Below are 27,344 nucleotides of genomic sequence, written 5' to 3'. Positions count from 1 at the left end.
ACAAACAAGGACAGACGAAGGAATTGAGTCGATTACATCGACCCCAGTGCGCAACTGGTACTTATTTTATCGACCCCGAAAGGATGAAAGGCAAAGTCGACCTCGGCGGAATTTGAACTCAGAACATAATGGTAGAGGAAATTCTGCAAAGCATCTCGCCCGGTGTGCTAACGTTTCTGCCAGCTCGCCCTCACCGCCTTAGAAGTAAAATTATGGGCAAAGGGAATGAAAGGTGGATGGGGGGGGGGGGAGAGAAATAAAGAGAAAAGAATACATACACAAGTATATGTGTTTGTATAGCTCTCTCCCTCTCTCTCTCTCTCTCCCTCTTACACACACACACACATGATGGAGAGAGAAATCAAGAATGAAGCACAGATAAAAGAAAGACAGAGTGACATAGATATAAATAGAATTATTAGAATTATATATACATATATATATATTTATTATATAGAAGGAGCTTCTACAGGACTAGAACTGTTTCATTCAAAAGAAATCATCAGGATTCCTGATGATTTCTTTTGAATGAAACAGTTCTAGTCCTGTAGAATCTCCTTCTATATAATAAATTAATTTACTCTGCTATGTATTGAGTACCTTATTTACTGTGGTTAACCCCGACTCAACCCGGGACCTACATATATATATATATATATATATATATATATATATATATATATATATATATCAATGATAATGGTGCAAAGAAACCATGATGAAATAGAAAGAGGAGAATAAAAGGAAAGAATGTAGAAGAAAAGGAATAATGATGATAAAAGCATTTCCTTCTTGTTTCCAAACTTAAATGCTTCCAAATGGTCAACAGTAACTTCCATGAGTTAATGAAAAATTCTGTATGCAGTTGCTCATCTTTCTACATATAGCAGCCAAATCTCCCTCAAATCATATCCAGCTAGTCTTTTTTTTCTTAAAAAAAAAGGACACATTGAGTAATGTAGTCCTTGGTCCACTGTGTCTAAATCTAAATAAAAGATGACAGCTTGATTAGGGCTGACTTAGATGGGTGGGGGTGGGGTTCTTTTATATATATGTGTGTGTGTGTGTCTTTGTCACCTACATGACCACTTGACAACCAGTGTTGGTGTGTTTATGTCCCCGTAACTCAGCAGTTTGGCAAAAGATACTGATAGAATGAGTACTAGGCTTGAAATAACAAAATAAGTACTGGAGTTGATTTGTTTAACTAAAAATTCAAGGTGGTGCTCCAGCATGGCTGCAGTCTAATGACTAAAACAAGTGAAAGATAAAACAGAAAAAAAAAAATACTATCTTGCACCTATTTTTTTTTTTTGCGAAAAGCTAGTTTCAGTGGGATAATTTTTACAAATCAGTACATTAGCACACAGCTTCTTGTCTACTATACTCCTAACCATTTCACAATAAAGAATAGGACCTGCTGGTGACAGACAGACAAAAAAAAAAAAAGCATAGTGGTGGCAAAAACAAAGCTAAGTGCTAGGGCACATAAAAAAAAAAGAAAGAAATAAACAAGAGGGAAAACATATAAATATAAAGAAAAAAGATTTGTTTGTGTAAATATCTTGTCTCTGGTGGATGATTCTAAAATTTAGGTAAATTACTCTAAATATTAGGTGTATTTTTTTGTTAAGGTTTTTGTGGGCAGGGTGTGTCACAAGTTGATCAATCTGATAGAGTGATGGCGCATCTACTGAAAGATCACCCCACCTACTGAAAGGTCAAGGTTTTTTTTTTTGGTAATATCTCAACATTGGCGCTGTTCTATTTCTATAGTTAAGACATTTAACTCTTGTTGGCTAGTCCACCTAGCAGTAAATATAACTTATTGCCATTTGTAGCAAAGGCGTTGCATAATTAATTGTTTACTTGTTTCATTAAATGGGGGGAAGCTGAAGTTCAAAATCCTCTTGTGAGTCTGCTAGAGAAACCAGAATATTAAAGATACATTATCTTTTTTCATAGATAAACGATGATGATGATGATGATGATGATAGATGAAGTTCTGCTGCATTTGTTTTTTGCTTGAGGTACAAAAACGACCACCCTTGTTCCAGACCAGTGGTTCCCAACCGTTTTCTGCTGAGGAATTTCCTTGAAATATTGGCCAACTCTTCTCAAAAAATGAGATTTGGCCAACATATTAATATTTCTCTCCATCCACAAGCTTAAAAACATAATCAAATTTCCAAATTTCATTACTTAGTTTCAATAACCAAATTTGGTTCCACACACTGCAATATGTCATCACCTTGGGTGTACATGTTCCCAAAATTTTTAAAGAGTTATAAAAAGTAAACAAATTTACCTTATTGTCCAGCCTAATGTGACATTCATGCTGTCCATGTGCAAATATCTGGTTCCAAGGTCCCAAGTACAGGTCATTTTCTCCCAATTGTAAACTCGACAGTCAATGTCTCTCACACTTTGAACCTTATCTGAAATTCAATAACAGAAAATATTACATATTGAACAAAAATAACCCAACAAACTAAGACTAGCCTTTCCCTCTCAAAATAATGGTTTCAAATTTTGGCACAAGGCTAGCAATATTTTAGGGGGAAAGGGTAGTCAAGTACATCAACCCCAGTGCTCAACAGGCACTTATTTTATTGACCCAGAAAGGATGAAAGGCAAAGTTGACTTTGGCAGGATTTGAACTCAGAACAGAATCAACTGGAAGAAATACCACTAAGCATTTTACCTGATGTACAAATGATTCTGCAAGCTCGCTGCCTTCTCCTTCTCAAAATAAAAACAACTGACAAAACGACTATGAAAACTAGATTGAAATTATGATTTTGCTGTTGTTGCTTAGCCCTTGGTCAACCTTAACTGAGCAAACCTATGATCAAAAAGTGTTCCAGTCTTAACACCCCATCTTGTCTTGTTGTTTTCAGGAGTAGAGCATCTAGGCACAGCTGTCTTAGTAGCATTACAGGCTCCAGGGCAAATCAATGCACTGGGTCTTGATGTATTTACTTATTGACATAACATACATAGATCAGAACAGGGTGCCAGGGTAACTGCCCAAAGTGCCCATGCCTTAAGATGGCACTGTATCTAGGACTACAGTATTCAAAATATCTTTTCTTTTTAACACATTAACCACAACATGTCCCACCTGTGGTTCATCGTAAACTTCACACAACTTCCACATGCACCATTGGGGGTACATTTTGATAATTTGGGAAAACATTCTAGTCTGTATCTTTGACGTAGTTTAGAGGATATTTAAATGACATGAGTGCTAAATATCAAAGCTTAATTATGAAGTACTAGCAGAGATGCCTGTCATTGGTCAGGATTAAAATGGCATGGCTTTTTTTAAATTCTTTTACTTGTTTCAGTCATTTGACTGTGACCATGCTGGAGCACCACCTTTAGTTGAACATAAGGAAAGAAAGAGGGAGGGAGGGAGAAAGAAAGGAAAGAACGAAAGAGAGGGAAAGAAAGGGGGGAACAAAAGAAAGATGGGAGAAAGATAGAAAGAGAAAGAAAGAGAGAAAGAATAAAAGAAATAGGGAGGGTGGATGGAGAAAAAAGAAAGAAAGAATGAAAGGAGGGAGAAAGAAAGAAGGAAAGAAAGAGGGAGAAAGAAAGAATGAAAGAAAGACAGCAGAAAGTAAGGAAGGAAATAAAGAGAAAGGAAGAAAGTAAGAGGAGGAAGGAAAGAAGGCATAGACTAAAAGAGAGGAACTATTACAGAGGGTGAAAGAGAAGCAGGAGAAACAGAGAATGAGAAAATGGAGAGAATAGGTTGAAAATTGCAGTTTTTAGAGAAAAACCTGTGTAAAACACCATTCCCCCCTCGATTTCACACCTTACACGGGAGCTTTGGGCAAAAAATTACAGTGCATGACCATCCTTGACACATAAGTAATGTGTGTGTAAAGTTTGGTGAAAATCGGTTGAAAACTGTAGAAATGCATAGATATTACACACTCAGACAGACATCCTTTGTTTTATATATATAGATTGTAAGAATGCAAACAAATTGTATTTCTTTGTAATTAAACAGTATACAGTGTGACTGCGAAATATGAGGCAACATCAGTAAGTTTCAGTAACAGGACATGGTAGTTAAGGCGATAAGACAGTAGAGTGTGATTTGAAGGATATTTGACTGCTATTTGTAGCTGGCCTAATGACTATGCAGAGGATGTGTGTGTGTGTGTGAGCGTGTTGGTGTAAATGGTAGTAGCCCAATGAATTAAAACTATAGGTCAATTCTCAGTTTAAGCTGATATTTTTTTTTACTCATTTTGCTTACGCATTGGGCAAAAGGTATGAATGTTACAAGTCTATCTCGTCTTAAAGTCAATAGGACATAATCACTTGTTGAAGGATACAAAAGGTCAAGCTCAACGGACTGACTTTATAGTGTGTGCATGCGAGCGTGTGTGTGTGTGTGTGCTTCAGAATTTACGCAAAACCAGCAGGAATAAAGAAACAGAAAATAATGAAAGAAAGCCATGTGGGAATCAATACCATATTCTAAGCATATTCCAAGTACAATTATGATTATGCTTCTGGCCTTTTATCAATTTTCAGCATCATTTATCACCTAATAGGTTTATGTGAGCATATCTAGAGACGTTCTAATATGGTCCTGCTGTAACGGATAGAGACAGCATGTGTATGTGTATGCGAGTGAGTGTGTGCTTGTATGTGTGCATGCACAGTTAATGACATCCTAATATGATAAAGACAGTGTGTGAGTATGTGTGACTCTGTATGTGTGTGTGTGTGTGTGGTTAAAGACCTTCTCAAGACACCATGTGTACGGTATGCGTATAAGCCAGTTGCATGCAATTGGGCCGTGTCCCTGGTTTGAAGATATATTCCTCCCTTCCTCCCGATAGTCTTGGAGGCCTTATAAAATGTCAAGGATGTTGCCCTTCTCTCCTGACAAAGCATCAAGATAAAACAAATAAGAAAGAAAGAAAGCAAATTCTAATATGGCCCCACTATGCTGGGAAAAGATGGCATATGTATGCATATAGCTGGAGGCATTCTCTGGCCTTGCTGTGTTGGATAAAAACTCTGTGTTTGTGTGCATATCTTAAGATGGCCTTGCTGAATTGAAATAAAAAGACAGCATATGTATGCAAAGTAAAAAAACAGCCGAATATGGCCGTAGTATGCAGAATAAAGAAAGCATGTATGTAAACAAATCATGCCTTTTAGCCCATCACAGATTTATATTCTTTCATTTTTTTTTTACTTGTTTCAGACTGTGGCCATGCTGGAGTACCACCTTGTAGGGTCTTTAGTCGAACAGATCAACACCAGGACTTATTTCTTACACCTGGTACTTATTCTGTCAGTCTCTTTTGCTAAACTGCTAAGTTATGGGGATGTAAACACACTGATACTGGTTGTCAAGTGTTGAGGTAGGGGACAAACACATACATACATAGGACATACATGCATATATATAGGACGGGCTTCTTGCAGTCTTTGATCAGCCTGAGGCTATAGTAGAAGACACTTGCCCAAGGTGCCACACAGTAGGACTGAACTCAAGACCACATGGTTGAGAAGCAAGTTTCTTAACCATACAAACCCACCTGCTTACTAGAGTGCCAAAATTTGCCACTGTATCATTTAGTATCTAATTATGGGAGTGCCAAAGTTTGTCACAGTATCATGTAATATTTAACTATTAGAGTTCCAAAATTTACCATTTTGCCATGTAGTATCTAATTTAATAACTAGAATACCAGTACAGGTTGGTTATGAATAATATATTTGGATACACATTCATATATATTTAGTTTCAAATTGAAATTAGGCCCGCAAAATGTTTAGCCAGGTTAGACACCAGTAACTTACTGGAAGATCTGAACTCAATACAACTGTTGCCTACTGAGAGGGGGTTGTATCACTCATGGTATGTATATAGAGTTAAGTATGTTTACAATATATACATCTCATAAGACACAAACTCACAACCTCTTATTAACACTCAAATAGCGAAACCAAGGGAGGAGAAGTGAAGTTAAACTTCACTTACAGAAACTGTTGATACAGTATAGGACTAAATATTCAGCAAGCTTGGGGGCTAGAAGTGGTCCAGATTTCTGGAGTTTCTGGAGGCAGTTTAAATATATACTTAAAATATAAATTAAACTATGAAAAGTAAAGGACTAAATTGTATTTAACAGATTCAAATTAATCTCTCTATATATAAACGGCAAAATGTCTGTGTGTGTGTCCTTTATACAAATCCACAATTTTTCAGTTAGAGGGCTCGCACTTTCTATGGTCATTCAAATGCGCCCAAGGGTGGTCGTGCACATCTTTACATTTCCCCAGTCACCCCTCAAAGCCATTAAAAAATCAATAGAAGTGACTTTTTTGTGAATTTTCTATCCAAAACTCAATCAAAATGTCCGAAACTTGATACGCCAATTGAATGCCAGCTAGCTGTATGTGATTGGTTGGAGATTTGGACAGTACTCGCGTATATGTGTGCATGCACGCAGCTGTATATGCATGCACTAGCACTATGACCCGGTGCTGCTGGGTCATAGTGCTAGTATATTTTTAAAGCAGGGTCTATTTGATATCTATGAATCCACTTAAAATTCTTAAAATATATCGTACCATGTATACAGTATAATGTTTATAAAATGAAAATTAAACAAAGGCAAATAAAGAACATGATTTTATTTAACAGATGTAGGAACAAATTGAGATGCTTCCAAAGCAGAGCATGTTTAGTCTCTTAATCAGTCTATTTAAAAAAAGCGTAAAGAAGAAAACTATTTTTAACACACCAAAGCAAATTAACCAACATCAAAAACAAGGTCTGTATACTTAATACAGGATACAGCATATTGCATGGTAGTGTACGGTATTCTTGGGTTTCTGGAATTTCCAGATTTCTGGAAACTGGATAAAGAGCTCCATTACAGTTATGTAGCCTGTCGCAACTAATACTGGGAAGTCTATATTTTGTTGAATAGGTTTAATAGGTACAGGTGTGGTTGTGTGGTAAGAAGCTTGCTTCCCAACCACATAGTTTCAGGTTCAGTCCCACTGTGTGGCAACTTGGGTAAGTTTCTTTTATTATAGCCTCAGGTTGACCAAAGCCTTGGGAGTGGATCTAGTAGATGGAGACTGAAAGAAGCCCCACCGTGTGTGTGCGTGAATGTGTATATATAATAATAATAATAATAATAATAATAATAATAATAAAGGGTAAAATTAATTAATTAATTAAATCTTGAATTACTGTACTGAAGAGTGAGAATGATAGAGTGGAAATGTAGTTTTTACATTTTTCACATCTATCTAACTCCAAAACGCAGTTACTATTAATCAAAGCCGGGTGGATTCGTTATTTTTTTCTCTTTGCCTGCTTGGGTAGTTGAGTATTGTTGTCTGGGACATTTTCTTATGGTAAAGAAAAAACTAGTTTTAACTGCTATTTCTAAATTTCGGTATGTGGTGAAGCAAATTTTTTGCTGAACCCTAATTATAATTATACTCATAAAAATTTTTGTTTATATATATGTGTGTGTGTGTGTGTATATATATATATGTATATATGAATGTATGTATATGTATATATATGTGTGTCTCTTTGTGTCTCTGTTTGTCCCCTGACACCACTTGACAACCAGTGTTGCTTTGTTTATATCCCCAGAACTTAGAATTTCAGCAAAAGAAGCCAATAGAATAAAGTACCAGGTTTAAAAAAAATACAGGGGTTGATATATTTGATTGAAGGTTCTTCAAGGCGGTGGATGCCCCAGCATGGCCGCAGACTGATGACTGAAACAGATAAAAGATAAGGCCAAAACATGTCCAGAGTTATTTCCACTCATTACAGTAATTAAGATAATATTAGTCATTGACGAGTATTGTCTTTTTTTCTCTCACTGCCTAATTATTGCTAATTAGCTATTTAACGCTCACTGCATTAACTAAGTTAATGATAACATGACTATTCCTGAGATGTTGGAAGGGTTGAATGAATTTCTTTGTCATGAGGATTCTTCAAATTCTCTGGTTTTGTTTTTTCACTTCCTTGGCATGGTCGTGTTGTTAAGAAGCTTGATTTGCTATCATGTGGATTCAGGTTCCGTCTCACTGTGCAGCACTGTGGGAAAATGGTTTTAACTATAGGATCCCTGCTAACCAATGTTTTGTGTGTGAATATAATAGATGGAAACTCTGTGGAAGCCCATATATATATATATATCATTGTTTACCATTGTTTACCTTAAGTAAAGAATTTCCAGAACTAGAGGGTGCTCTATACAGGGATGATGGACTTTTCACCCAGGATGGTCCCTCTAATAGACAAATGGATATTTATAAGAAAAGATTCCTTAAATTCTTTAGGAATGTAGGACTATCTATTGCAACTGAAAAAGAGTACAACTCCATCAACTTCTTAGATATTAACCTAGATCTCAAAGTAGGTAAATATAAACCCTACCACTGGTAATTTAGGGTTTATTCAATGCTTAAATAGGGACACACACACACACAAATATATACACATGCACACACACACACATGTATATGTCTCAGTATGGGTGTCTTTAGTTCTATGCTTGCCATTCAATGTCATGTGACAACTGGTGCTTGTTTACATCCCATAAGTTAACAGTTTAATAAAAGAGACCAATAGAATAAGTACCAGACTTTAAAACACATAAGTACTGGAGGTGATTTGTTTGACTAAAAGCCTTCAGGGCAGTGCTCCAGCAAAGCCACAGTGCAATAACTGAAACAAGTGACAGCTATACCATCAAATACCATTTAGTTACTGCTATTCCATAATTTCTCGCTTTGTCTTGATTTCATCTGATATAGTTACATAGACGTAGGAGTGGCTGTGTGGTAAGTAGCTTACTTACCAACCACATGGTTCTGGGTTCAGTCCCACAGCATGGCACCTTGGGCAAGTGTCTTCTACTATAGCCTTGGGCCGACCAAAGCCTTAGTAGACGGAAACTGAAAGAAGCCCGTTGTATATATGTATACATATATGTATGTGTGTGTATATGTTTGTCCTCCCAACATTGCTTGACAACCGATGCTGGTGTGTTTACATCCCCGTAACTTAGCAGTTCGGCTAAAGAGACCGATAGAATAAGTACTAAGCTTACAAAGAATAAGTCCTGGGGTTGATTTGCTCGACTAAAGGCAGTGCTCCAGCATGGCTGCAGTCAAATGACTGAAACAAGTAGAAGAGTAAAAAAAGAATAAGAATGAAAGACCAGTAATTTCAAAGGAGAGGATAAGTCAATTACATGAACCCCAGTGTTCAATTGGGGATATGAAATGTCGTGGTACAGTGTTAACTAGTACTTATTTTATTGACCCTGAAAGGATGAAAAGCAAAGTTGACCTCAACAGAATTACGTGGCCGATGCCAGTGCCGCCTTGACTGGCTTCCATGCCGGTGGCACGTAAAAACCACCAACCGATCGTGGCCGTTGCCAGCCTTCTCTGGCCCCTGTGCTGGTGGCACGTAAAAAGCACCCACTACACTCACGGAGTGGTTGGCGTTAGGAAGGGCATCCAGCTGTAAAAACACTGCCAGATCAGACTGGAGCCTGGTGCAGCCTCCTGGCTTCCCAGACCCCGGTCGAAACGTCCAACCCATGCTAGCATGGAAAACGGACGCTAAACGATGATGATGATGATGATGAATGTAAAGATGGACGAAATGCTGCCAAGCATTTTGCCTGGTATGCTTATGATTCCGCCCACTGCCTTATAAATGATTAGAACCTCCAACCCCTATGTACATGGCTGTCTGACAGCACCTTTCCTTACAAGGCCACTGAGACAGCAACAACAAAAGGCACAAGAACATTGCCAGTTACAAACACCATAGGTTTACTTATAGGAGTGGAGCTACTGCCATTCTTCTTCTCTACGTAGATACAATAACTGTTACTGCAATTTTAATTGCATAGTTTTTTTCCTTCAGACTAGCAAAATAGCCAATTTTTCCAGGGGTCATAAAATAGTACATTTAAAAATAACAGGAACAAATTATAGTATCAAATTTGAGAAGATGAAACAAGCAGGCAGTCTGTATTCAGCAAGCAATAGGTAATATAGTCAGAATTCTGTTGTTTGGCCAATTCCTTTTTTTTTATGTTTATTTTTTCTGTCCTCAGGTTGGTGCTTCATCATCATCATCATCATGATGATCATCATCATCATCGTTTAACGTCCGTTCTCCATGCTAGCATGGGTTGGACGGTTTGACCGGAGATCTGGGAAGCCAGAAGGCTGCACCAGGCTCCAGTCTGATCTGGCAGTGTTTCTACAGCTGGATGCCCTTCCTAACGCCAACCACTCCGTGAGTGTAGTGGGTGCATTTTGCATGCCACCTGCACAGGTGCCAGGGGAGGCTGGCAATGGCCACAATCGGATTTGTGCTTTTTACGTACCACCGGCACGGAAGCCAGTCAAGGCGGCGCTGGCATCGGCCACCTTCGGATGGTGCTGTTTACGTGCCACCGGCTCAGGGATCACAACTGCAGTTTCCATTGATTTTGATGTCGGTGTACTTGACTCAATGGATCTCCTCAAGTACAGGGTCGAAAATTTTAAATCTAAAAGAAAAATAGGGGTTTTGTGCTATGTCTTAGGAATATTAAGTATTTGTTAGTGGGTATGAAATGTTCTGGCTCAGTTGTATTAGTGCTGTTTGTTGTTATTGATTTGACTCCATGTTATTTATAGATTAGATAGATGTTTTAGGCATGTGGTGTCCATAGGTCATAGGGCAGCGTCCCACCACTGCTGACTTTGGCCAGTTGGTGGTGGGATCCCCACGCTTCTCTTGACTGGGCCTGTTGCTCCCTGAATGCAGGCATGACTAACTGATGGGGACGGGCTAACGTACCTTGCCCTTAGCATGCACAGAGCAGTCAGTGATGAGCATTGGCAACCTACCTGACCCATCTTGAAACACGGACCAAGGAGACCCAGTTGACTGTGAGTTGTTGGAACCATTTATTAATTAACTCTTTAGCATTCAGATTACCCTGTCAAATGTCATGCTTATTTATTCACATTGTTTTTAATTAATCATGCATTAATAGGCGCAGGAGTGGCTGTGCGGTAAGTAGCTTGCTTACCAACCACATGGTTCCGGGTTCAGTCCCACTGCATGGCACCTTGGGTAAGTGTCTTCTACTATAGCCTCGGGCCAACCAAAGCTTTGTGAGTGGATTTGGTAGATGGAAACTGAAAGAAGCCTGTCATATATATGTATATATGTGTGTGTGTGTGTGTCTCTGCTTGTCCCCCAACATCACTTGACAACTGATGCTGGTGTGTTTGCATCCCCATAACTTAGTGGTTTGACAAAAGCGACCAATAGAATAAGTACTGGGCTTACAAAGAATAAGTCCTGGGGTCGATTTGCTTGACTAAAGGCGGTGCTCTAGCATGGCCGCAGTCAAATGACTGAAACAAGTAAAGGAGTAAAAGAGCAATATTAAAATTTTGATGAATGCATATTTTTGGAGTGACATTGTAGGGTTGGTGTGAGGGGCTGGATCTGGCCAGTTTGATCATAAACCAGAATATTTGGGCCAGATATGGCATGTTTAAATGCTAAAGGGTTGATGATTCTCTCGTTTTCTCTTTCTCTATCTCTGTTTGTGAGTAGATTACTCTCTATGTGTATGAGGAGAGGGAAACTGTTTATGTCAATTATGTTCAATTAATAGATTGCACTGCCTCTCTCTCTCTCTTGCTACCCCTCTCTGTCAGTATGTGTTATACTCTGTGCACACATGTACGTGTTGCCTCCAGTGCCAAAAAGTACTGTTGCCAAAACAGGTTCTATGTTCACTCAGCTGTACCACATCAACAGCATCCAAACAGTCACACTCAAATGTTTCATTCAGTTAGATAGGGAATATAAAACGTACATTTCCAGCCAAGATAACAGTAGATCATTCTGCTTGGCCATTACTATAGGTCATCTGTAGATGCAGGAATAGCTAAATGGATAGGAAATTCATTCGACAATCATCACATCCCAGATTTGATCTCACAGCTCAACATGTTAGGCAAGTGTCAATCAAGGCCTTAAGAGTGAAGCTGTATGGAAACATGTTGTATGGATTTTACCTGTAGCCTTGTCCCATACTATGTCATGCTGATTTGACCTGGTAATTACGTTAAGCAGTACAGGTATGTATTAATTTAACAGTACAGGTGTGTATTAATTTAATAAGTAAGTAGTTTGCTTGATCAAAAAATTGAAGGTTCGTCTTTGAAACTGAGTGAGGCTACATCACTATCATCTGAGTAGCTGGGAAGAGGATTACCAGGGAAGAGGACTACCAGGGAAGAGAACTACGAGGGAAGAGAACTACCAGGGAAGTTAATCTGACATGTATGTCTTGAAACCAAAGATGGTCATTTTTCTTCTAGCACTGACTTGAATGACTAAATCCAAGCTTCTCTGCTAGTTCCTCAACAGTTACAATGGGATTTTGTTTCACCAGAGTTTGTAGGATGTCCTCATTGAGCTCTACAGATGTTCAAGGATGAGGCTTGTCTTCTAGGCTGTAGATTCTGGCTTGGAATTTCTAGAACTACTGTTGAAACTGGCTTATACTAATTGTCCAATCCCCATATACTGCATTAATATTCTTCACACTTTCTGTTGCATTGTTGCCTTTATTGAACTCATAAAGCAAAATATGCTAAATATGCTTTGTCATTTCCATTATAGCTTTTAAAAAATAACTGTTAAAATCAAACTGCACTCTTCAAAACTTGCACTAAGAATAAGGACAAGGTAAAATTACTACCTGCTTTTATAGCAAGTTGATGCAGGTAGTTTATCCCATACCCCCGACTTTTAGTTCATACAATTGAAAAAAACAGTATTATTTATGGGATGACCCAATATGTATATATGCATGTATGTATGTACGTACGTATGTGTGTATATATGTGTGTATATATGTATATAAGGTACATGAAGCCCAGTTCCAACTACAGCCGGCTATTACCGGTAAAGGTTTTAGCTGCCAATTCTGTACCAGACATTGTAGATCTTTAGCTGGGCTAAAAAGTCACATCCATCACAGCACCAATAACAGTTAAGCTTTGTGCAATGGCCATACTCGATAACGAGGGGGCAGCCATCATATCATCATATATGTATGTGTAAAGAATAGGTTAGTTGGAATTTACTTAGTTGATAGTTTAATGATATTCAAAGGATTTTTACATTTAAAACATAGAATTTTCAAGTTGCAAATATTCTAGGAAAAAAAAAAAAAAAATGGTGGGCATGCATTCTTGAAAAGTAGCATAATCTTCTACTTGTAACCCAATCTGGCAAGCCTGATCTAATCCAAATAAATACTTTATCCTGAATTAGTAGAGAAAGCAGCATATGATATCGCAGAAGAGATCTGAGAGGAGACCAACATATATGGAATCATTAATCTTGCATTTATTCTTTTTTTTGTTTGTGTTTTGTTTTGTCTTTTTAAATTACAGGTCTCATTTGAATCATTAACAGGTGTGCATTTGTAACAGAGGAGTTATTTTGGTACGCTACATAATTGATGATTCTTTCCATTATCTCAAATGATGAGTCTTTCTATAATCTGTTTCAATAATGAGAATTGAGGGGAGAGGAGGAGGTGGTGGTGGTGGTGGTGGTGATTGCAGTGGTGGAAAGGCAGTGTTATTTATTTTTATTTATTTATTTATTATTATTATTATTATTAGTTTTTATAAACTTAGTTGTTAGGAAACCTAAATATATTGGTTGTTTGTTGAAAGTTTTAATGGTCTTGAATAAAAGAAAAAGAAAAAGAAAAGAAAAAAAATGTGTGAATGAATGAAGGTGTTTTTGTCAAAATAATTTGCAGGGCTATAAATATACTAAAATTCTTTATTAAAGTAACTATAGTAACGACAAAGAGAGAGAAAGAGGAGGGGGGAGGGAGGGAGAGAGAGAGAGATAGGGTCTGTAGCGGGGTGGGGTGGAAATAAAGGGACATTAGTCGTTAATAGCTACTAGTGTAAATATAGGTAGTGGTGCTGGAAGGAGAAGGAGAAGAGAAGAAAGGACAGAGGAGGCGATCATACAATAAAACAGAGAAATACATTAAGAAAGTACAAAGCTGAGGGGGGGTGGAAGACAGTTTATAAAAAGCTATGTTAATAGTAAACCAGTGGAAAGGAAGAGGGTTCACCATTCGAGTGAGTATTTCAGGATTTCTATTTCTGAAGCACTAAGAAACAACCAAGGTCACCAGTAAACACGATGGCCTTGACCAGTTCAATATGCATTCATCTAGGGTTTATATATGGTCCTTTTATTGGTTTCATTTACTGGGACGTATGCTCATGTTGGGAGCCCTCCCCACCATTCTTAGTAGATCGTATATTGACCACCCAGATATATTTCAGCATGGCAGTTATTTTTATCATTCTCTGTATGCTGAACTGGTGAGTTACAAGGTGTAGAAGATGCCTCTGTGAACAACACTGGTTTGTAGATGTGTGTGTGTAAGTGTGAACAGAAAACATGAACACACACACACACACACACACAAAATGTTTGTTGTCTGAATGTTACATGCAGAAAGTCAAGAGTAATGAACACAGAATCAATCATAAAAATCTGTCTGTCTCTATCTATCTATCTATCCATCTGTGTGTGTGTGTGTATTAATAGGGAAGTCTGGTTTTTGGGACTGTCCTGGGTTTCCTGTCCATAAAGGGTTTAGCTTTATGGCGTATTGTCAGACCCTCAAAACCTGTTAACCTAAGACCTCTTTTGAAGTGGTCTTAGGCCAACAAGCTTGTGTATAGTTTCTGTCTATCCAATTCCACTTATATGGTATTGGTCACCCATGGCAATAACAGATGTTACAATGCCTAAGGTGTTATAATGGGATTGAACCTGCCACCATGCAAACCATGCAACCAAAGCAAACTTCTTCATCATATTCTATTGTGTCTGGGGAGAGTCATTTTCTTTTTGTGCCTTATAATGTAACACACTCACCGGTAAAATTTCCACTTTTTTCTTATTTTTATTTTCCTAAAATTTTTGTTGCATCTTGCAACCTTTTCAATGGTTTTGAAAATAGTCAAAACTATTGAAAAGGTTGCAAGACGCAACGAAAATTTTAGGAAAATAAAAATAAGAAAAAAGTGGAAATTTTACTGGTGTGCATGTTAAATTTAAAGGCACAAAAAGAAAATGACTCTTCTCAGACACAATAGCATATGCTTCAACACACAAACTCATATAAAGAATCTTGCAAACCAAATCCAAAAACGAAATATAATAAGTTTCTTCATCATAGTCATACTTGCAATGCATCCCCTTCATTACATCTTCACATCACTTTCTCTCTTACTTCCCAAATATCATAATACTATTTCACCGTGACTGATCTTTTTTCCTCAAACCACAATGACATTACTTAAGGAGTGCAGGTAATTTGGAGTTTCCAGCGGTGTAACTGTTTTTAGGTTGAAGGATTTTTTAAACCATTATTCATACTTTCTGCTAGATTTATTTTCCTTAATGTTGATTTTAAGGATGCTAATGTTAACCCTGTATAAGGTTGTTAATGTCATGTAACAAATTGTGTTGCAAATAAGACTACTTTTTCTAATCATACAAGGGTGAAATTGGAATGGAGAACCAGTAAGGGAAATGTATAGGAAAAAAAAAGAAAAGAAAAGAAAAACGAACCACTGCCTGAAAATATTCTTCCTACCCATCTCCAACTCTGAATCAATGATTCCAATCAATTCAAACTAAATATTAACTACCAAATAATCCAACCATTTATGCTTTAGGAAGTTCATCTTCTCAGACTAACAAATAAAATAAATGTGAATAAATTTTCTTCAATTTAAAATGAAAAATGAAAACGTTAGGCATAAACTAATTAATAATTGGCAGAATCAGTGCAGTGATGTATAAAATTTGTTGCAAGCTTTAGTCTGAGTTCTTTATATTCTGGTTTCAAATCCAGTCGAGGTTCAACTAAATCTTTGCTTGCTTTTCATCCTGTGGGAGAGTGAGGCATATGCATGGTGGTGACTGAATGAAGTGCCGGTTAAAAATACTGAGCCTCAGATTAATTAAATATACTCTCCTTCAAAATATATTGCCTTGTGCCACTGCTAGAAACTATTATTATTAATGACAGTCACTGAAGACTCATTTGGATTCACTTGAGCCAATTCATCAGGAAAACACAAGAAAGCTCTACTTGGTCACCTGACATGCTAGAAAACCCAGCTAAATCTCTTGAAAAATCACACTCTGTCATCTTATAGAGGACAGGATACATTAAATAATATAATCCTACATATAACTTAGCACAGGTGTGACATATAGGCACAGGCATGGCTGTGTGGTAAGAAGCTTGCTTCCCAACCACATGGTTCTGGGTTCAGTCTCAGTGCATGGCACATTGGGTAAGTGTCTTCTACTATAGCCATAGACTGACCAAAGCCATTTAACAGATGGAAACTGAAAGAAGCTCATCGTATATATATATACACACACACACACACACACATATATATATATGCATATATATATATATATATATAATATATATATATATATATATATATATATAATGTATGTATGTGTCTATGTGTGTGTGTCTTTGTGTCTGTGTTTGTCTCCCCCGATCATCACTTGACAACCAGTGTTGGTGTGTTTACATCCCTGTAACATAGCAGTTCAGCAAAGAGACAGATAGAATAAGAACTAGGCTTAAAAATAAGTTCAGGGTGTCGAATTGTTCGGCAAAAGTACTTTAAGGCAGTGCTCCAGCATGGCTGCAGTCAAATGACTGAAATACGTAAAAGAGTAAAAGAATGCCAGAACCATTTAGCAGTCAATGACTCTGTTAAATGTAAAGTTTATTTGTTCATCATCTTATAGTGACGAGGTTCTGATGATGTGACAGTCTATCCTTAGAATGACATTGTAGGGTAGGCGTGAGAGGGTGGATCTGGCCAGTTTGAATATTTGGACTGGTCATGGCCAGTTTTAATCCTAAAGGATTAAATGCTTGGATGGTCATGGGTGGGACGTTTTTGATCATAGATCAGTAGAATGGGGTTAAACAACAAGAAGAACAATGGCTAGAACTTTACCTCAAAGACTACACTTCCAAATAAATAGAAACATGACAACTGGTTCAGCTAACTAACAAATTTAGTGATTAATTAAATAACTGGCGCTCTTTTCGTATAGCACCTGTCTAACTAAAACCTTTGTCACCTCACACATATGTAACATATATTTTGCCAGCATTCCAATACTTTATTTACACCTGTACATTGCTACTGCTAGGTGCCAACAACTTTGTTAACCCTTCAAAATAATCACTGAAAACTCCACACAGAGACCTGTAATCATAAATAAGATTGGGGTACAGAAGTATGTGTGTATGAGTGGGTGGGCGCTTTAGAAAAGGTATATAGCATTTCTAAAAATTAGAATTTTGCTTTTTGCACAAAATAAATAGATAATTTTTTTTTTTTCTTAAAAAGGTAATTATTTTTATTTTGCAAAGCAAAATTCTTCATTAGCATTAAATCAAATTATATTTTCTAGATTAGTTTTCCATTTAAAATTTTTTGAAATAAGCCTGATTTCCACTGCCTGCTTTTGCAAAACATTTTAAAGATGGCGCTGGTTGGTTACCATGGAAAAGCAAGAGGTGTTTAATATAATTATCATCTCAAAACACATGCTATTTGAGATTTTACTGGAATGATGGTGGTGGTGGTGTTGCTGATGGTGCAAATATTAAGTTTATTTGAAGGCATAAAATGTGTGTGTGCGCATGTGTGTGTGTGTGTGTGCATGTATGAATGATGGACTTCCACACTGCTCCTGTTGACTAAATTTCATTCACAAGACAATTGGTCAACTTGAGGCTACAGAAAAAAAAATATTTGCCAAGGTGCTTTGCAGTAAGATCAGACCCAGAGGTATGTCATTTCACATTTCAAGCTCATGTAATTGCACAGCTATACCCGGACCGGTATCATCATCATCGTTTATCGTCCACTTTCCATGCTAGCATGGGTTGGATGGTTTGACTGTGGGCTGGCGAACCAGATGGCTGCACCAAGCTCCAGTTTTGATCTGGCAGAGTTTCTACAGCTGGGTGCCCTTCCTAATGCTAACCACTCTGAGAGTGTAGTGGGTGCTTTTACATGCCACCGGCACGAGGGCCAGTCAGGCAGTACTGGCAACGACCTCACTCAAATTTTTTTTTACACATGCCAACGGCACAGGTGCCAGTAAGGTGATGCTGGTAACGATCCCGCTTGAATGGTGCCTTCTACATGCCACCGGTATGGAAGCCAGTTAGCCGCTCTGGCAACGATCACGCTCAGATGGTGCTCTTAGCACCCTACTAGCACGGGGCACAAGTGCCAGAAAGGCAAAGCTGGTAACGATCACACTCGAATGGTGCCTTTTTTGTGCCACTGGCACGGAAGTCAGTTAGCCTCTCTGTCAATGATCATGGTCGTATGGTGCTCGTGCCCGTCATCGAATTTCACTTTGATTTTGATTTCGGTATATGCAATATGAATATTATGTGTGTGTGTGTGTGTGAGTGAGTGAGTGAGTGAGTGAGTGAGAGAGAGAGAGAGAGAGAGAGAGAGAGAGAGAGATAAAGTGTTTGCAAACTGGAGATAGAATGAAACACCTGTAGTGGATATTGTTTCAGTCACTGGACTCCGGTCATGTGGGGGCAATGCCTTGAAGTGTTTTAGTCAAACATATTGATCCCTTTTAAGTCTTATACCTCTTCTAATGGAGTCTTTTGCCAAACCACTTAGTGACGGGGATGTAAACAAACTAACACATGGTGATCTCATTCTCGCCCACAACATCATAAGCGGAAAGTGTAACCTCTCGAAAGAGCTGTTCTTCACTCCTGCTCCAGAGCGTCGGCTGCGGGGTCATTCCGAAAAGCTCTACCTGCGACGATTTCATCTCAATCGAAGGAGAGGAGCTTTCTCCGTCCGGGTTGCGGATCCGTGGAACAAGCTGCCAGACGAGATGGTGAAGATGCCGACGACCGCTTTGTTCAAAGCCTCCCTTGACCTCAAGTGGCCTGAACTCTTTACATGAACACCACCCTGTACTTAACTCCATGTCCCCCTACATGGCCTTGCTATTTGCTTTTGAGCCAAATTAACTAACTAACTAACTAACATATATATATCGTTATACTCCACCTCTCTCTCTCTCTCTCTATATATATATATATATATATATATATAGCTTCTTACCACACAGTCACACCTGCATATATTTTTCATCTTTTACTCGTTTCAGTCATTAGACTGTGGCCATGTTGGGGCACCACCTTGAAGAATTGTAGCCACACTTATTGACCTCAGTACTTATGTTTATGTAAAGCCTGGTACTTACTCTATCGGTCTCTTTTACCAAACTGCTAAATGGGGACATAAACACACCAACACTGGTTGTCAAGTGATGGTGGGGAATAAACACAGACACAAAAGCACACACACACATATGATGGGCTTCTTTCAGTTTCCATCTACCAAATCCACTCACAGAGCTTTGGTTGGCCAGAAGCTACAGCAGAAGACACTTGGCCAGGGTGCCACAATGTAGGACTGAACCTAGAACCATGTGGCTGGGAAGCAAGATTCTTACCAAAGAGCATGATGGGCTTCCACACAATTTCTGTTTACCAAATTCACTCACTCAGGCATTATTGGTTGGTCGGGGGCTGTAACAGAAGACACATGCCCATAGTGCTGTGCAGTGGAATTGAACCTGAAACCACAGTATTGTAAAGTAAGCTGAACCACACAGTCATGCCTGCTTCTAGCCATGAAATAGTATCTCTTTTTCTTTTACTCTCTTTTACTTGTTTCAGTCATTTGACTGTGGCCATGCTGGAGCACCGCCTTTAGTCGAACAAATCGACCCCAGGACTTATTCTTTGTAAGCCTAGTACTTATTCTATCGGTCTCTTTTGCCAAACCGCTAAGTTACAGGGGATACAAACACACCAGCATCAGTTGTCAAGTGATGTTTGGGGGGGGGGGACAAACACAGACACACAAATACACGCATATACATATACACGACGGGCTTCTTTCAGTTTCCGTCTACCAAATCCACTCACAAGGCTTTGTTCAGCCAGAGGCTATAGTAGAAGACACTCGCCCAAGGTGCCACGCAGTGGGACTGAACCCGGAACCATGTGGTTGTTAAGCAAGCTACTTGCCACACAGCCACTCCTGTGCCTAGTATATAAATATTTTACTCACTAAACACTTTTTCATTCTTCACACTCACACGCATGGATGTATATATTTATTGCAAGGTTTTAGCCCATTAAGTTGCATATGCATTGTTGACTACTTTGTATCTAAGGTATGTCAGCTCCTAAGATGTACTACCAACAACAGAATGAACCAATGGGAGGATTGGTATATGGTAGTTTAATCTGCTAGAAATAGCAGCCATCTATAACTCTAGTATGCATAACTACATACCTACATCTGTCTCAGCATGACCATAGCTGAATTACAAAATCCAGTAAAAGTGTGGTTTTTACAGTTGCAACAATGAGCCAACAAAGGAACTTTCATGTAATTGCTCAATTAGCAAGTAACAACAGCTAAATCTCCCTCAAATCCTAACTTATTTTTAAAGAAATTAAGGACACACTAGGCATTGAAACCTTGGATATATAAAAAGATGTACTGGTCATGACTGTAATTTCTCAAGAACTGACTTAAGGCTAAATAATGATGATGAGAACACTTGGTCAGTTCTGATCTACGATTAGACATTGCATTTCATCTTCTCTTTCTGCTTTAGTTTTCAGACACAGTTTATCTACAGCAGTGGTTCTCAACTGGGGTCTATATCAGATTTTGTGGGGTTCAAGCTAATAATATAGTAAACTGGGGATCCACAGTAATATTTTAAGGGTCCATGAAAAGTTCTGATTTAATTGTACGTATTGCAAGAAGCAGCTAGGTTTCTTTCACTACCGTTTCACTAAGTGCAACCTGTACAGGTGAATGCGGGAATAACAAAATAGGAATTTTGAAAAAAAGTATCTGTGAAATAAGTTTTTAAATAAAGGATTGACAAGAAGGGTCATCTAACCATAAAAACTTTGCCTTAATAAACTCCATCCAACCTATGCAAGCGTGGAAAAGTGGACTTTAAACTGATGACAACACAGACACACACCACACACGCAAATGGGCTTCCACCTAGTTTTCATTTACCAAATTCCACCCACGGGACACTGGCTAACCCAAGGTTACAATGGAAGACACTCACCCAAGGTACCATGTAGTAGGATTGAACCCAGAACCATGTGGCAATGAACTGAACTTTTTCACCACATGGATATGCCTGCAGACTACTTACTATCAGATCGAAGCCAACACTAAAATTCCTGCAAATGAATCTGAATTATTCTTAGAAAGATGACACTCGACTACCCTCCTTCTGCTTTCTATAGCTCAATCCCCTTTTTTTGTAGTACCTACATGAAGCTTAGTGGAGTGAATTAGATAAGTTAAACAGTACAATAACTAGTGACACATCCGCATTTTATTTTGTAATTTTGAAGAACGAAATAGACAAGCTAGAAGCAGCAGCAGCAGCAGCCGCCGCCACCACCACCACCACCACCACAATCACCATCACAATCATTATCGTCATTATCCTTATCCACCATTTGACATTTGTTTTTCTATGTAGGCAAGGATGGAGTAGAATATATGAGAAAAACAGTTAAAACTACAAATTTGAAATTAAAAGTTAGTTTTTGATTGTTTAAATTCTTATTAAATAAATTCTTCTTGTTTTATTTAATTCCAGTGCTTTCTTCTTTCAGCATAGACAAGTATAAAGTACATTATTGATTAATTTTGCAGTTGTAATTGGAAAATAATGGCTATATTTATTCTTGATTAAAATCTATAGCAGATGCTAATGCCCAATATTGATAGAGCATGTTGGGTGATTAAAAAAAAGAAAAAAGCTTGTGTGCTGTACTAATCACAAGGCAATCATCATCAGTATTCTAACATTTGTATTTATTTAATTTTTCCACGTAGGCATGGGTTGGCTGGGTTTGCAGTAACAGCCTCTCTGCATATGTTGTAATTTTGTGTTATTTAATCTGCAAGATCTCCAAGACCAGATATTGATTTGTAACACAAGAACAAGGCGAGGAATTTTGCAGAAGGGGGGGTGTTGTTGATTGTATCAACCCCCAGCATTTGATTGAGATATTATATTACTGATTCTTTGACAGGTGATTGGTAAAGTTGGCCAAAATAAGATTTGGACACCGGGCACCACAAAGATATGCAACTACATGCTGCAAAGCGTTTTGCCTTCTGAAAGAGCATTAACTATTTTATATTTGTATTTGGAGTGGAGTGGCATGGTAGGAGTCGACAATCATGATGTGCAGCTGGTGTGGACTGTGGAGGTTGGGATGGTAGATGCAGATAGCCAAATGTTCGTGTGGATGTGTGGCTACATGGGAGAGAGGGTTAAGAGTAGACTGTCAATGTATTGGTGTGAACTGGATGTGGCTGCAAAGGAGACGGTAGGTCATGTGTTGTGGTAGGATTACATGTTATCAGGGACAGATGATGGGTAGAAATAGACATAGAACATTATTAATGTAAGCCTCATGAAGGTGGGACACAGGTGTGGTGGTGTGGTAAGGAGTTTGTTTCCCAACCACATGGTTCTGGGTTCAGTCCTACTGCATGGCACCTTGGGCAAGTGTCTTCTACTATAGCTTCAGACCAATCAAAGCCTTGTAAGTGAATTTGGTAGACAGAAACTGAAAGAAGACCATCGTGTGTGTGTGTGTTTGCGAGTGTGTATAGAGAGAGACATACATATCACTCTCTATATATATGTATGTATCTATGTGTATGTCTTTGTGCTCTCATCACCACATGACAACTGGTGTTGGTGTGTTTATGTCCCCATAGCTTAGTGGTTCAGCAAAAGAGGCTAATAAAATAAGTACCAGGCTTTACAAAAATATAATAAGTGCTGGGGTTAATTCAAGGTGGAGCCCCAGCATGGCTGCAGCCCATTGACTGTAACATGAGTAAAACATAAAAGATACGTTATTAATGTAGGCCACATGGGGGGGGGGGGGGTTACAGTAGGTGTAATCGATCATGTGTTGGTGTAGGCGTGAAGTGATTACAAAGAGATGGTAGATGCAGATAAGCATATGTGGCATATGTTATAAAGTGGTTGGGTAAGAAGGGCAGATAATTATGTACATAGGTGAGGAGATATGCAGGTGTGTAGGTAGAAAAGAAGGTAAAGAATTAGATAAGTTGAAGTAAAAACTTACACTCCACTTCCACAAATTGTGATCCAATGACATGAGGAGGTGATATATGAGTTGTGAAAATTGGTGGCTTGGCTGACATAAGACATGTGTATTTGCCAGCATCTCTGGGTGAAGAAATGGTCATGTTTAGCTGAAGTGTGCTGATATCAAGGGCACGAGTGAATTCTTTGGGGACCACTGTGGTGGTGTTGTGAGTGAAATACATCTGTGACACTTTGCCCAGACCCAGGCCAGAAATGGTACAATTTAGCTCCAGAGTATTTCCAATAAGCACATATGGGTTTTCTGGAGTAACTGAAAATACATAAAAGAGAAAAAGAGGAAATTCAATAAATAATGTATACAATAATAACAATAACAAAAGCAGTAATAATTTCTAATTATTTACCTGGTAAAGGTAAGTGTATTTTCATGGCGAAGGAGAAGGAGGAGATTAAATATAGTCAGCAGAAACAAAACCACTGATGATTTTACTGATACAGGATAGATAAAGTACAAAATTAACTCCAACAGACTTGATGTAAAATCTAACACTTCACAGTTTGTTCCAAGATGTATTTCACAGATGCTTTGGGATGCATCATCACTGATATTTTTCCAGGGGGTCTTAAGGGGTTCTGCGTCTTTCTACACCAGAACTCCTTGTCCACTTGACCCTAGCCAGGGTTGATCAGATCTCTGCTTGCATCATCCCACTAGTTTGACTTCTTTATCCAAAGCCACCTAATCGACCTTCTCTGTAGCTTTGGTGATGGAATTTATACCCCTTCTCTTTGCTGCATCTGCCAAAGCCTTGCACAAAACCCTGGCAGCCTACCTTGCAAGTACTGGTTTTTGCACAGCCCTTCTAATAATTGGCAAACTTTCATTCACAAGCCTCCTCCATGTGTTCTTCCCAGGGCACAGTCAGTTCCCATATGGTAACTTGTTTGGAAAAATTTGAGAAGATAACTATATCTCGGTAGAATGAAATTGGTTCATAGAGCTCTGGGAAATCTAACTGTTGAACAAGATCCACTTTCAGCTGCCAGCCTGGGGCTGCGGAAAGTAAGTAGACATAGTTAGTGTTTCAGTGAATTGTGCTTCTTTTCAACTTTGAAGACCTCCCACCTTGGGCAGTACCTGCTGGGTTTAATGACTGTTGTTATAACCTCCACAAGTACCTTAAGTAACTGATCATATTAGCAGCTGTAGCAGTCACTAGTTAAGGCTCTGGGGCAGCTGATACAACCAAGTGATGTTCCACTGTTGTATGTGGCCATGTTGTCTAGGGTCCTTATTAGTTGGGTCCCATCAAGCTAAACCATGCAGCTTCTATGCTTGCATTTACTTCTTAAGCTAATGCCGAAACATTTTATTGATTCTGTGTGTGTATCTTGGTGTTTAGAAGAGTTACACTCTCACTCTCTCTCTCTCTGTTGAAAGGGGCAATTAAAACAGGTGGCATCAGGATGACCATCAATCTGGCCATAGAATCCTGTCCACCCCATACTTGCATTGAAAGCTGGATGTAAAAAATGATGATGATGATAACTTTTTTATTTTCATAAACACAATACCTGGCAATTAATTTTGGTAAGCAACAAACAAAAATTTAATTAAAAAAAAGAATAACAAAAATCAACAAACAAACTGTAATTTAAATTAAAGATTGTTTGGAGATCTTCACTCATACATCATACTTGTAGAATTTTTTCAGAAATTTTGCAAAAAGAAAAATTGTCACTGGGCTCATCTGGAATAAACAATTCCTGTTAGATTGGTTCATTATAGAATATATTAACAAGGTGTTTAACCTTTAGCATTTAAACCAGTCATATCAGGCCCAAATAGTCTACCTGTTCTATGTTCAAATCAGCCAGATCCAGCCTCTCACACCTATCCTTCAATGTCATTCTAAAACTAAACAATCACATCATCGAAATCTTGAAGCTACAAGATTATGCAAGTTTCACTTTTAAAAAATGTGAATGAATAAGCATGACATCTGACAGAGTATTCTGAATGCTTAAGGGTTTTAAGGCAAACTCCCTAAACCTGAATGTTCTCTCAATTATCTCTTTTATACCCTTCAGCTGCTTTCTCATATCATCTCTAACAATTTACAAATACACGACATCATCTTATCACTCTTGCCTCACATTCTTTGCACAGATCTCATCCACACAACCTTAACACCTCCAGCTATACATGGATATCTTCCTTGAACAGAGACATGAATCAGTGAGAGGGGTTTCTATGTGGTTATCCAACCTGTAAGAAATAGCAGTCAAATGTCCCTCAAATCACACCATACTGCTTTTATCCTTTTTACACCAACTTACTCAAGAACACTTTTGAATCTAACACAAAATGTCTCATTCCAAAGTGTCAATACTTAAATAAAAAAAAGTTTTTATTCAATTGTGCTCCAGACACTTTATTAATAAAAGTTAATTTTCTAAATCTCTCCAAATTCTTTATTATTTCTCATAAGTAATTGAAATGCCTAGACAGTGACTTTCATTAGAAGTATGGTAATGAAATAGTTAAAGAAGGACAAACTGGGAGGAAATATTGGACAATATAGTTTAAGATATACTGTCTTAATAAAACAACATAATCAGAGCAAGTCTCCTTGAGTGGGACTGATTTGGTGCCAAACAACATTCTACAACAGGAAATCTCATCAACCTAAGCTTTTTTATCAAGATACTGTCCCTTTCCATCACACCTTCTGTCCATACTTGCCCCTTGTAATGCTGGATAGCTCTATAACTCCCCCCCCTACAAAACCCATTCTATCACCTTTTCAACTCTAAAATCCCTTCCTATTCTCTTGTTCCTTGCTGCACTGCCTCATCCTCCACTCTTACTTACTATCCCTCATACCTCTGCCTGGAATTATCCGACAGTGGAAAATGTGTCTGGACCGAAGCATTGCTTCAAATGGAGAAGACTTTGAAAGCGATAAAAGTGTAAATACGGAAAACTAAGTGAAGAAAATAATATTGCAAAACTCCGACTTCTTTTGGGTACCCCCTTATATATTGGCAAAACCTTGAAGCTCTCCTCCAACTTGGGTGGAGTGGTGGTAGCGACTCATGTGCCAGATATAAAATGTAAGCCTCAACTTCTGTGATGTATGGTAAGTTGTCAGTAGAGGTCAATGTTGACTAAGCTTGATCTTCGGTAAATACTGACATCTTTTATATGCTGAGGCACAAAAAAACACCTCACCTTATGAGGTGACAAGGTATTAAGGTATTTTATATACCTTAGAATACGTCTGTCCGCAAACAGTATCATACATTGTATGGGGGCAGTTGATCAAAATGCAATTTATTAAAAATACGTGACAGCAAAAATCAATCAGTCAAAGTATCAGTTGCTCAAAATCAACAACCAATCGAATTATTGGAAATATCGTAGTAATTTCTCTTTAAAAATATTATAGTCTCATGTTTTATGAAACTAATTTTTTTTAATGTGAATTTTTAAAATTAAAATGTAGAAGCTGTTATAGCTCATACATGTGGTGTGTGTGTGTGCGTGTGCATGTGTGATGTTCATCTTCTATAAACTGGTGTATGTTGTGTGTCTTTTAATGTAGAGATTGATTCTACCCTCAATTGGCTAAATTTGTACAAAGTTAAAGAGGAGAAAAAAAAGAAACCAACGGTATTTAGTGAATTGATAATTATTCATTAAAGATACTCAAGTAAGAAATAAAATATTTTTGAAAGTGCTAGAATTATGTAAAATACAGTAAATGTCACATCAAAACCATTAATGATAAGTTTATTTCAGTTTCTTGTGAGCTTAATTTTACTAGTCGTCTAGTTAATGTTGAAGTGCATTGATTTACGAAAAAAGTTAAGAATGACTCCAGAGAAGAGAAGAGAAATTGTGACGGCGGCGGCGACGACGACGTCC

At 38.1% G+C, this 27,344-nt stretch overlaps 1 protein-coding gene across 3 annotated transcripts in view; it reads right to left on the bottom strand.

Moving 5' to 3' along the window:
• The window catches only part of LOC115218400, a 214,951-nt gene that overhangs the window by 82,949 nt on the left and 104,658 nt on the right, over window positions 1-27,344 (bottom strand). For all 3 annotated transcript variants that reach the window (XM_029788189.2, XM_036508141.1, XM_036508142.1), the window contains 2 exons: window positions 23,430-23,723; window positions 2,309-2,438 (listed from right to left, as the gene is read on the bottom strand). In XM_029788189.2, the coding sequence (XP_029644049.1) occupies window positions 2,309-2,438; window positions 23,430-23,723 (424 nt within the window). The remainder of the gene's footprint in view (window positions 1-2,308; window positions 2,439-23,429; window positions 23,724-27,344) is intronic.

Source organism: Octopus sinensis, linkage group LG13, assembly GCF_006345805.1.
Source record: "Octopus sinensis linkage group LG13, ASM634580v1, whole genome shotgun sequence".
NCBI lineage: Eukaryota > Metazoa > Mollusca > Cephalopoda > Octopoda > Octopodidae > Octopus > Octopus sinensis.
The sequence above is the reverse complement of the archived record's forward strand: the minus strand, read 5'-3'. Positions and strand labels throughout refer to the sequence as shown.